This window comes from Mobula birostris, chromosome 5 (assembly GCF_030028105.1).
Source record: "Mobula birostris isolate sMobBir1 chromosome 5, sMobBir1.hap1, whole genome shotgun sequence".
NCBI classification, from domain to species: Eukaryota; Metazoa; Chordata; class Chondrichthyes; order Myliobatiformes; family Myliobatidae; genus Mobula; species Mobula birostris.
This window is the reverse complement of record NC_092374.1, coordinates 130,430,237-130,443,389: the sequence shown is the minus strand read 5'-3', so window position 1 is coordinate 130,443,389 and position 13,153 is coordinate 130,430,237. Positions and strand designations below refer to the sequence as shown.

Here is a 13,153-nt window from a genome sequence, read left to right as displayed (position 1 = left end):
CTATTTAAATTTGCTTAGTTACATTTAATATCACTAGTTTTAGTTTCATTTGTTTATCACTTCAAGATTCTTTTGCTAGTTGTTTAATAAAGGACCGAATCTATTTTTTGACTTTGAATTATTTTTGGATTGGATCTGAAGGCACATCATACCCCATGCTTGGTCTCTAACAGAGGAGTTGGTTTGTTCGAGTAGCTGCTATAATATTACACAATTCCAAAACAGATACAATTCCAAGATCTAAATAAACATGAATTTATACATTTTTGCATATATTAATTTCTTTAGCCATCTCACTATACCTCTATCGCAAAACTTGTGATATCTCATCCACTGTAGCAACATTATCTGAATTAACTAAATGGAATTTGTTACAATACGTCCTGCCAAGCTTCACACCTTCCATCTTATCAGTGGATTCCTCCAGTACCTCATCATTGTTACGTGCCGTTGTTACATGGGTGATCATGGCCTCTACGACTGTGATTGTGCTTGGCAAGTTTTTCAACAGGATTGGCTTGCATTTCCACCTTCTGGGGGCAGTGTCTTTGCAAGACAGGAATCCCAACCATTATCAATGCTTCCAACCCTGATTGGGTGGAGGGGCTAAGCAGGTACTACAAATTGCCCAAAGGTGACCTGCAGGCTAGTAGAGGGAAGGGGTGCCTTGCACCTCCTTTGGTAGAGACTTATCTCCACACCACCAGGGTTCCCAGCTGCTTGGAGGTAGTAATTTTTGTTTTGAGTCGGGTGGTCCTGATGCAGATGCTTCTTAGCCACCACCCTGATGGATTTTGTGTTTTGTTCATCCTAGTGAAGTCCATGACACTTTCATTGTGGACTCGTCTTGTCCGAGGTTCTCTCTGTTATTGCAAAGCAGAATTTCTGTCATTTCACTGAAACTGTAGCACAGCAAACACATGCACTGCTTTTGCTGACAGACATTTGAATGTTCAGCCCTGTAAACCCACAACTTTCCAAATCTACTCATAATATTCTATTTCTGTTACATCTTCTTCCTTCGTATTACCAACTTGCACCTCAGTTATATTTCTGGCAACATCACCTCTCCATTCAGTACTATCTAATTTCACCATAACTCTTGGATACTTGTCCCTTGAGCTCTTAAGTTCAAGATTAGCTTTCATTCAAGTTTAATTGTCATTCAACCATACACATGACTACAGCCAAATGAAAGAGAATTCCTCTGGGGTCAAGGTGCAAAGCACAGTACCAACAGTCACACACACCACACAACACATACAGCACAGATACAATAGCAAAAATGTACAATCACAAAAAAAAACATATGTAGCCCAAGTTCCTGAGTGTCATGGGCTGTAGATTGATGGTGCAGCAGTTCCTCATCACATGCTAGTGCAGCTGCAGACGTATGCAATCCAACTTGTCTTCCACTGAGCGAATACTGGAGGGCAGCACCAATGGGTAGACCGCTGTAGCATGCATAGATTCTCCTCGTTTTAAGAAAGTCTGGTGCTTAGCCGCTCTGCCTGCTTTTTAGTCTAGTTTCACATCTCAGGTGGCTTATTCTTAAACTCCATCTGAAATAATGCTAGTGTTTCTTACCAGTGCCCTGGTCACACTTATGAAACTAATCTCCTGAATTCTCAAAGATCTTGTCTAAGTTATACCTCCTGTTACCACAATGGACAGTGGAAAAGTTCTCTAAAACAGGAAGATCATCCATCAGCATCTTGTGTGTCTTGCTCTGGATTTCCAGCATCTGTAGTATTAGGGTTTGTAACTTCAAAGACATTAAGCTAATTCAAAGGAGGACACTGTAACTGGAAATTTGGGTCTAATTTCATGCTTACTTCAAACGAGGCGTGTATGTATCATATGGTAGTGTGATGACGTATACAATTCACGTATTTTTACATATAACCCACAATGAATTATTTAAACAAACAAGAATGCTTAATCAATATACATAATTGCTCAAATATTACTGAAATATTAAATACACAACACTCCTTCCTGCTTAGCTATAAACTCCAACTCAATAGAGAATGCATCTCAACTGTATACGCAGTATATTATATAATACATTTACTATACAGACATGTACAGGGTAGTAAATTTTAAATTGTCCCATTCAGGTCAAAAGATTTAATTGTTATGAAGGCTTTCTTACTTTTGTGGGATAATGTCTTCCCTGCCAAGGGGAATCCCTCTGCTTGGCAGGTGAGACTTGTGGCTGTGAAACAATCTCAATTTCTGGGCCTCCTCCATGGTGGGTTTTGGAGTTGAGTCTCTTACTTCTCCTTTTCTCTTTCTGGATCTACTTCAATCCCTTTTTCTTTCTTATATTCCTTCTCTCTTTCTTGTTCACATTCCTTCTCTCCATCACTTCCCCGCTTTTTCTTCTTCTAGTTTGTGTATCTTACTTTTGGGAAGGTTCATTTAGTTCAGAAGAGTATTCGCTTAATAATTCTTCTATTGCTCCCTTTACGATCTGATCTCTCTTATTGGTTTCCTCATCCACAGCATCATCTGATGAATCCTCTGTTTTCATATCTCCATTGACTCCTTTCTCTTTGGCCTTCCTCCCATCCAGCTGGGCTTTGGTCTTTGCATCTACTTTTACAAACAGCATTTTGTCTCCCACTTGCAATAATCTTAATGCATGCAGAGTAGATTCTGGTTCTTTATACTCACAAAAGCCGAATGCTTGCAACTTTTCTGAAGCTCCTTGATCTCTCTTCCAGCTGAAAACTAAGCCACATTTCACAAGTAACTGCCTGATTAACATATCAGAAGCTTTCTCAGATACGTTGCCCACAAAAACTGTTGTAGTTATATCACAGATTTTGTCACTTTCATGCTTCCTCTGCGCAGTATGGTCCTTCTTTGGTCCAATATGCTTTCCAACCAGAGGCACAAAGGTTGGCACCAACACTTGTTTGCCTTCTGTTCGACAATGGTTCATGGTGTTTGACATAGAGACAGTTGTGGCATCATCCAATATTATCTTTCATAATTTGTTTCCAGATGCCTTCCTTGCAGGGGATGTGGCAAGCAAATGCTGGATGGATCTCCAATCAAGTCATAGCTGTCTCAGTCAATCACACCTCCACGATGCTGGCCCTTCTGTTTTTACCACATGCAAACTCAATGTTGGTTGTTGTATTTCACTGTTACGAATGTCATTCCCACAGGAGTTATCTTTACTCCAGTACAGTTCCTTAGTTGAATATCTGCAAACTTCAGTTTGACATTCAAACTTATTTTGTGGAATGATTGAACCAGATGAGCCAGTGTCCATTTCTATTTTAATTAATTTCCCATTCACTTCTGATGTAAGGCATATTGCTTCTCAATTGTTAATTTTCACATTGTAAATCTTAAAGCTTTGCACCAATAACATGTAGATTAGTGCTCTTTTTGAAAATACAACTTGACTTTTTATCTTTTTCTATTCTCTGTGCAGTCCATTTATTTTTGGCTGCCCGACGTGATCTTTGCGTGTGTCCTACTTTGTTGTATTTTATGCAGGTTTCACCTTTAAACCTGCACTTGTTTGGTGTATGTGAACCCCTGCCACAATGATAACACAGTCTGTTTGACCAGGCTGGTTTCTGTTTAGGTGCTGCAACTTTATTCATGCTCACTTCATTCCTGACTGCAACTTAATCGTGTCTGTCTGTGGTTTCTATTGAAATAGCAATTACAACTGCTCTTTTAAATGTAAGTTGTGCTTCAGTTAGGAGCTGTTTTTGAATGTTTTCTTGTAAGATTGCACAAACAATCTCTTAGTGTATTATTATGCCCATTACTGAACTGACAATGCTCAAACAATCACTCCAATTCATGCACGTACACTGAAATGGACTGCCCTTCTTTTTGATTCAGTTTATGAAACATAAAACGTTCTGAAATCAACAATGGCTTTGGATCTAAATTTTTATGCATCACTTTAACAATATCAGCATAGATCACTTCTGCTGGTTTGGTTGGAGCAGTCAAACTTTGAAGCAAACTGTATGCCTTTAAACCCAATGCACTCAAAAAAATTGGTACTCATTTCTCATTGCCTCTCTCATTTGCTTCAAGATATTGCTGAATTAGCTCCGTATACAAAATCCAGTTACCCACTCAGCAATGAAGCATGCCAATTTTTCCAATACAGCCAGCCATTTCTGCTTTTTTTTGTGATTATTATCAACCGGTATTCACTGTTTATGAACCTGTCAACTCTTTTCTGACTTTTCTTAAAAACTTGATTGTGTCTTGCCTTCTGAAGACACGTGCTGTGCTGCTTTTTTTAAACTCAACTGTCCTTCACTGTGCTTTTCTTTGAATTTGAATGTTTTGCCGCGCTTGAACAGGTTAGTAGCCACCTAGGGTTCATGTTAAGAATACCTCATCGTCAATATTATGTTTTGTAACTTCAAAACATTAAAGTAATTCAAAGGAAGACATGGGAGTCCAAAATGCGTGTTTAACCATGTTTACTTCAAGCAAGGCGTGTACGTGTTACGTGGTAGTGTGATGATGTACAGTATGCAATTAACATATTTTTACAAATAACTTATGATGAATTATTTAAAAGAACAAGAATGCTTGATCAAACAATATATATACAAAATTACTCAAATACTATTGAAGTATTAAATACACAACATGTAGAATATCTTGTGTCTTTGATTCGCTGCTCCACTGTGAAATTTCTTTGAGGGATGTCTAACCTGGTGAAGTTTAAATCTCTTCGATGGGGGTTCAGTGAGACCTTCTCTCACCGCTCCCCCTCTGTGATCTCTCCTGGCCTCCAACTCTTCGACTACATACTCACCCTGATTTGCATCTTCTAGCTTGTCTTCCTTCCCCTCCTTCCACTTTTTTAGCCTGGCATCTTTCTCCTTCCTTTCCAGTCCTGAAGAAGGGTCTAGGCCCAAATAATTGACTTTTATTCATTTTTCATAAATGATACCTGACCAGCTGAATTCCTCCAGCATTTTGTGTGTGTTGCTCATTCTCCAGATGTTGACTGGCCACTTCCAACACTTTCTGTTGTTATTTTGAATATCTACTTTTGATTTTCACTTTTCTGCAGGATTTCTTCAGGGTAATGTCCGAGCTTCAATCATTTTAAGCTGCTGCATCAATGATTTTCCCATGGTCATAAGGTTGAAGTGGGAATTTTGATGACAGTTGGACAATTTTTATTTCCATTTATCATACCTCAAATAATAAATTGGATTGGATCAACTGTGCTAGGTAAATAAAAACAGATCACATAGTAACTTTAGAGCGAGAAACAAATTAGCAGAAAGAAAAAGAAAGATAAAGTAAAAATTAGCTTTATTTGTGACATGTATATTGAAACATCAAAACATAAAGTGAAACGCATTCATTTTGTATTAATGAGCAACACTGTCCAAGATGTGCTGAGGACAATCCACAAGTGTCGCTGTGCTTCTTGCAGCAAAGTAGCATGCCACAACTTTCTAACTTTAACCGTATATCTTTGGGATGTGGAAGGAAACTGGAGCAGCTAGAGGAAACCCACACAGTAATGGGAAGAGCATACAATCTCTTTACAAGCAGCGGTGGGAATTGAACCCTAGTGGTACACCTGGGGCTGTAAAGTATTACACTAACTGTTAGAGCGTATTCTGGAGTTATGGAATGTAGCAAATATTAATTTCATTTCAACATCAGCCATTCTTCAGATCCGAATGTGGATTGTGGATTGAATTTGAAATGCAGCTCAACGATGATATTATTGGAGCTAAAGACTGGGGTTGATTGCAAACCAGGAAACTTACCCCTTTGACCTGATATCTCTGCATATACATGAATGCAGCTCAGAGTCAGCGGTGATTAACACTCATTTTGGGTGTGTTAGTGTGAAGATCTAGGTGTTTTAAAATGATGACGCAATGGACTTTTAACATCATAAATCAGCAAGCTGTTTGCTAAGTCTCCCCTCTCGCTGTGAAACGGAGACAGCTCTTCTTTCCCTTATTAGGGAAAGAGAGACCCTGTTGTATGTTGAATTACCGGGTGAATGAGTACTCTAATTTGGGGTTCTAACATTTAACTGTCATTCATTCTTTGGGGCACTCCTGTTTTCGTGGATGGTTGCGAAGAAAAAGCATTACAGGATGTATATTGTATACATTTCTCTGACATTAAATGTACTTTCGAAACCTTTGATTTATGTAATTCAAAGGAAGCGTGAGGAATACATTGTAACTATAGAAATTGTCCTGCTGGTACCTTTGACCTTTAGCATATAAAAATGTGATGTAACTCAAAGAGTGTTTCAGGTTAATAGTCTCCATGAAGTTGATGACTGCTTATTAATCAAAGCTGATCTGTTTGAATAAAAACCATTTTATAGGTGAGTTTAAAAAAAGCTCATACTGTCTTCACTTCCTTTTCTTTCAATAGCTGAAGTGCAGAGTGAAATTGAGAGGATCTTTGAGCTGGCCAGAACATTGCAGTTGGTTGTTTTAGATGCGGACACCATTAATCATCCTGCACAACTCATCAAGACTTCACTTGCACCGATCATCGTTCACGTTAAAGTTTCTTCTCCCAAGGTAAAAGATGTCATCCATAAACAGTCTTCATTTAGAATAAGGGGATTGCCTACATTAAACGTGTTACAATAAAATATTGAATAAATGCCAGTGTGACTCAGTTGTAGCCCTTCTTGTCTGCTTTTAAACTCATAATTAGATGTGAAAGTAAATTAATATGAGCAAGTGTGGTGTACTGGGAATAAGGTGCCCAACATTATGTTTGCAATGTGACTGTACTGACGAGAACCAGTAATAAAATTAAGCTCCTTTTACCTGTCAGCACTTGACATACCATGCAGAACTGAAAGAAAATCTAGCATGTTGAAGTTTGTCAAAAGCTCCATCGGTAAAGATTGGAACAATTTTGGGCCAAAAGCTGGCAAGTAGGACTAGCTTAGATGATTCATCTTGCTCTGCATGAACCAATTAGACTGAAAGCCCTATGTTTAGTGCTGCAAAACCCTATTACCCTATGGTTCATGTAGATGTTAAAGTTTCCATAATATGCTGAAGAAATGTTCAAACAACGAGCTGCCCACACATCTTATTGAAGTTTGCCGGACAATGTCTAAGCTTTATTTGCCTTTTTAGTCAGAGTTCATAGTCAGTAAAAAGGTTTGAGGTATTTCTGTAACAGAATATTTAGTAACTGCACGCTATTGTACAGTATATCTGATTGTAAGTGTTAGGGCATATCCTGGAGTTATGGTATATAGCAAATACTAATTTCAGTAATAACCAGTCTTCAGACCTAAATATAGATTGTAGATTGAACTTAAAATGCAGCTCTGAACAACGGTCTTCCCGGAGCTGCATTTTGGGGTTGATCGTAAACAAAGAAACTCTCCATTTGACCTCCGGAGCCTGCATATGCATGAATGTTGCCCAGAGTCAGTGGGAAATAACATTCATTTTGGGTGACTGGAGTGTGGGGGTGAAGATGGAGGGGGAGGGAACGTTGACTCAACCCAGGAGCAGAGGGACAGCAGATTCTGTCATGGTGAGCACTGGCAATGACTCGATCCAGGAGCGGAGGAACAGTGGGCACTGTCATGGTGAGCACTGGTAATGACCGAAACCCAGGTATGGAGGAACAGCAGACTCCCATGTAGAGAGGGAAACAAGTGAATATTCATGGGAACAACAACAGAGCATCGGTGGCATGACTGAGTGACACTGTGAGACAAATCTTTCTCCACAAAAGGGCTCCACAACAGCACTAAGTGAGGGTCTGCATTAAATAATCATAGAATGCAGGAAACTCAGGCCAGTCACAATTAACTTGACAAGAGTAAACAGAAAGCACAAGGGCTTAATGCGTCTGGTTAAGACAATGATTAGTACATACATTCAGGTGCTCGAGATACCTAGAAGCCCAACACTCTACAGGAAGCGGCAAAGGCCCACATGGCTCATGACAACTTCACCTGTGAATCCATTGTGTCCTGTGATGGCCTCTTCTAATTTCACAGAATTCATAGAAGAAGTTAAAATGTGATGTTAAATCAATAAATTTAAAAATAAGAAACAGAGGGTATGAGTAACTTATTGTTGAGATCAGATTTGATATTAAATATTTATGTTACATTTAATCCAATATAAATAATTAATTAAAGCTAAAGCCAAAGTCTGAGACTGAAGGCAAACTACGAGTTCCAGCTAGGTGAAACATCTCACCTCCTGGTACTTTCAACTATATGAACATTTAGAAATGTTCCAGTCTACATGAGAAAGAAATGAACAAAGTGGTTTGCTCTCTGTGAGCCCTTAGACTTTGGTTAACCTTTCAGGTTTATGTATTCCAGAGCTAATTATGACATGACACCATAGTCACAGAGCTGGTGGTGAAACATGCAATGCTTTGATGTTAGAATAGAGAACATAGAACAGCACAGCAGAGTACAGCCACTTCAATCCACAACATTGGGCCAACCTTTTAACCTATTGCTGGATCAATCTATAACCTTTCCCTCCCATAACCCTCAATTTTCTTTTCATCCTGTCCAAGAGTCTCTTAAATATCCCTAATGAGTCAACCGCTACTACCACCCCTGGCATTGTATTCCACACACCCTCTGCTCTGTGGGAAAAACCCTCCTCAGATATCCCTAAATTCAAGGTGATCCCCTGCCTGTGCCACATAATTTAAACACACGTCAGCTTATTGGAGAAGAAGGGAAAGAATAAAATGGCAATTCATCGTGTCAATTAATCAAACAAGCAACAGCTGAAAGGTGGTGTGAGAATAATGGGAACAGAGGTTGCTGACTCGATGGGCTGAATGGCTTAATTCTGTACTAATGTCTTATTGATCGTACTGACGTCCAGCTGGTTGATCTGTGTAGGATTACTGACTGGCTGTGATTTCTGAAATTCTGCATCTGCTTCTGGTCGCACAGAGCACACTGTAGGCCAGATGTCTGATCTTCGACTCACATTTGAGTACAGGGATGTTCCTCTCCTGATGTACTGAGTGCACACTTCATAGCTGATGTACACTATTGGTAAATTGCTTTTACTATTGTCAAATGTACCAAGGTACAATGAAAAACATTTCATGTAGATCAATTCATTGCAACAGCGCATTAAGGTGGTACAAGGCAAAACAAAAATTGGGCAAAAATTGTGTGGGTTTTCTCCGGGTCCTCCAGCTTCCTCCCCCAGTCCACAGATATATTAGGTAGGTTCATTGTAAATTGTCCTGTGATTAGGTTAGGGTCATATCAAGGTTGTCGGAGGTTTCTGGGTGGTGTGGCTCTAAGGGCTAAAACAGCCTACTCTGTGCTGTAGTACTAAATTACAGAGTGCAGAATAAAGTGTTACAGTATGGAGAAAGTGCTGTGCAGGTAGACCAAAAGGTGCAAGGCCGTAACGAGGTAGATTGTGAGCTCTAGAGTTCATCTTATCATACCAGGGAACAACTATTACAAGAGCAGGATAGAATCTCTCCTTGAACCAAGTGTGTGTGCTTTCAGGCTTTGTGTCTTCTGCCCCTGGGGAGGAGGGAGAAGACAGAATGTCCAGGCTTGCTTTTTTACTGAGGCAGCAAGAAGTATCGACAGAGTCGATAGAGGGAAAACTGGTTTCTGTGATGTGCCAAGCTGTGTCCGTGACCCTGTGCTGTTTCTATTGTCACAGGCAGAGTAGTTATTATATAAGGCTAGATAATAAAAACTGGTGAGGGTCAAAGGAGATATGCCAAATTTCTTTCGACTCCTGAGGAAGTAGAGGTGAGGCTGAGCATACTTGGCCAACGTGGTTGGTCCAAGATAACTATTGGTGATATTCATTCCTAACTGCTTAAAGCTCTCGACCATCTTGATCTCAGCTCTGATGAGCATATGCACCACTGTCATCCTCCCTGCAGTCACGTTCAAATCTATCGTTTAGTCAATACTGAGTGGAAGATTGTTGGCATCATGTCTTTAATTCTTTTCTATGTTCCATGTTCCAACTCATCATGATTGGTGATTTGGCCCACTACAGTGGTATCATCTGCAAACATGTAGACAGAGTTAAAGAAGAATCTGAACGCACACTATCAGTATTATTACAGGACCATTCATTCAGTTGGATCCTTAGACTTCATTAATATGAAGGGAGATGATCTGTTTTCCTTTTAAATAATATTAATCTTTCAATTATCTTATATCAGTTAATTGTGCTGTACGTGAATTTATAATTTCGCTTTTTATCGATAATTTTTAAAAATTTATTGGATTGTTAAAATCACTTTGAGCTGAGGAAGAACCTTTTCATCCAGAGTATTCTGATAGGGTGGTGGAGGTGGGTACTTCCACAGCATCTAAGAAGGATTTGAACAAGTTCCTGGATCGTCAAGGTATTGATGGCTCTGGACCAAGTGCCGGTAAATTGGATTAGTACTGGGTAGATGGTCAACGTGCACATGGGGTTTGGTTTATTACTTTCGTCACATGTACCAAGATACAGTGAAAAGCTTGTCTTGCATTCTGTTCATACAGATCAAATCATTCCACAATACACTGAGCTAAAATAAGGTAACACAATAACCATGCAGAATAAAGTGTATAAGCTACAGAAAACATGGAGTGTGAGTAAACAATAAAATGCAGGGTCACAACAAGGTAGATTGTGAAGATGAGTCCATATTATTGTAGAAGAAGTCCGTTACAAGGGTCAGATACCAGGGGGATAGAAGCTGTCCTTGAACCTGGTGGTACGTGCATTCAGGCTTTTATATCTTCTGCCTGATGGGAGACAGGAGAAGAGAGAACGTCTGAGAGAAAGTACCAATTCTGTGCTGCATAACTCCACGTCACTGATGATCAGACAAAAGAGCATTGTGACAACAAAACTGTTGTAAGTTCATTAGGTCAGTCTGTGGGTAGTACCTGAGACTAGTCATCATTAACAACCTAGTCCGCCTCATGGTTCAGCCTTGGTGGCAGAACCTCAAGGTGAAGGTCATTGAGAGCTTAACAGCTCAAAAGGCAGTGTTGCATCAAGACTATTGCACTGGGTGTGAGGCAGGCTCCAAAATGCATTATACAGGCTTCAGGCTGTGCAAAGGTGAAGTGGGAATTTAAATGGAAGTTTCAGTCTTTGTCACATGTCTTCACTGTGGAAGAACAAAATGATCTCTGCCTTAATTTACTACTGCATGTAGGGCAGGGGTTCCCAACCTTTTTTATGCCATGAACCCCTACCATTAACTGAGGATTCCATGGACCCCAGGTCTGGAACCCCTGATTTAGAATCTAACCTTAATGTCTTGAATGCTTCAGTATTGTAAGTCCTAAGTTTATTGACTGAAGAATTTGCTTTGTTTTCACCAGGTGCTGCAGAGGTTGATAAAGTCCAGGGGAAAGTCACAGAGTAAAAACCTCAATGTCCAGTTGGTGGCAGCAGATAAACTGGCACAGTGTCCTCCAGTATGTAACAGTTCACCAATTACTATAACAACATTAAAATTACTATAAAAAGTCCTGTTATAATTTGGGATAAAGCTACTCTTAAAAGGTGTTACAACCTGGCATCTATCCCCGCCCTTTTCAGTAGATCTGATCCCAGCAAATAAATGCAAGTTTTGAGAATTCAATTCCAATAGCTTAACTACTGCTTTCCTTTCATGGACAGCCTCGTGACTTCGTTCAGATTGGGACATTTAGACTGAACGTTAAACATTCAGACTTAAAAGGAAACTAAATTGTCATTAATTATTCTGAATTTATGAGCTGGTTATGAACTACTAAGTGTGTGGAACAGGACTAAAATACATTTTAAAACTTACGCATACAAACATCGTGTATGAACTGCATCAAAATTCATCAATTGCTGTGAATAATCTGACTTGCATCACTTAAAACAGATAGATCATGTTTTATTGATTTAGAGATACAGCATGGAATAAGTCCTTCCGGGCCTTTGAGCCACGCCATCCAACAAGCCCTAGAAAACCCTAATTTAAACGGAACCCAATCATGGGATAATTTACAATGACCAAATAACCTACCCTATATGCCTTTGGACTGTGGGAGGAAACTAGAGCACCCGGGGAAAACTCAAGCATTCCACATGGAGGACGTACAGAAGCTCCTTACAAAGGATGCTGGGATTGAACTCTGAACTCTGACACCTTGAGCTGTAATAGCATTGTGTTTACCACTGGACTACAGTGGTGATCACATATGCTGTTCCTCAAAGTTCCACTTGCTGGCACTCCACTTTCTATCCTCTAATCCATCCCAAACCTCCCATTTTCATTTTCACCAGCCCCACATCCTATTTGCTCCCACAACCTAATTCTGTTCAGCGGTCTGCGCAATGATTAATTCCAACTAAACCTTAAACTGAGAGCTTTGAGAGCTTCAACTTTGAGATCGCGCTTTGTCGTCTTGATTTTTGGACAACCTTCCAACTGACCCTCCCTCTGGTTTTATATTTTTCAACTTATCATTCTTCTTTGCTATGTTTTAGTTCAGTGGCTTGGGAGGTTAATTATACTCTTTAAGTCTTTTTGAGTATTGCACAAAATGACAAATCAAGTACAACACAATTACAGGTCACTCAGACAACTTAATCTATATCCCTTTGGATGTTTTGTGGGAAATCCATTCCACCTTGAATTGTTTAACCCCATCAGCAGATCCTTCTCCCCTTTCTCCCAACATGTTTATCTAGACACACAGAAAAGTACAGTACAGAAACATGCCTTTTGGCCCATCTAGTCCACGCCGAATCATTTAAACTCCCATCAACCAGCAACCTGACCATAGCCCTCCGTACCCTTCCCATTCAGTTACCTATCCAAACTTCTCTTAAATATTGAAATCGAGCTTACATGCACCACTTGTGCTGGTAGCTGATTCCACACTCTCACAACCCTCTGACGGAAGAAATTTCCATTCATGTTCCCCTTAAACTTTTCATCTTTTACCCTTGACCAATGACCTCTAGCTGCAGTCTCACCCAACCTCAGTGGAAAAAGTCTGCTTGCATTTACCCTATCTATACCCCTCATAATTTTGTATACCTCTATCAAATCTCCCCTCAATCTTCTACACTGTAAGGAATAAAGCCCTAATCTACTCAATCTTTGCCTGTAACTGGGGTCCTCCAAT

The 13,153-nt window shown here is 39.8% G+C and overlaps 1 protein-coding gene across 2 annotated transcripts in view; it reads left to right on the top strand.

Moving 5' to 3' along the window:
• The window catches only part of cacnb4a (calcium channel, voltage-dependent, beta 4a subunit), a 310,993-nt gene that overhangs the window by 285,153 nt on the left and 12,687 nt on the right, over positions 1-13,153 (top strand). For both annotated transcript variants that reach the window (XM_072257283.1, XM_072257282.1), the window contains exons 10-11: positions 6,418-6,569; positions 11,369-11,464. In XM_072257283.1, coding sequence (XP_072113384.1) covers positions 6,418-6,569; positions 11,369-11,464 — 248 coding nt within the window. The remainder of the gene's footprint in view (positions 1-6,417; positions 6,570-11,368; positions 11,465-13,153) is intronic.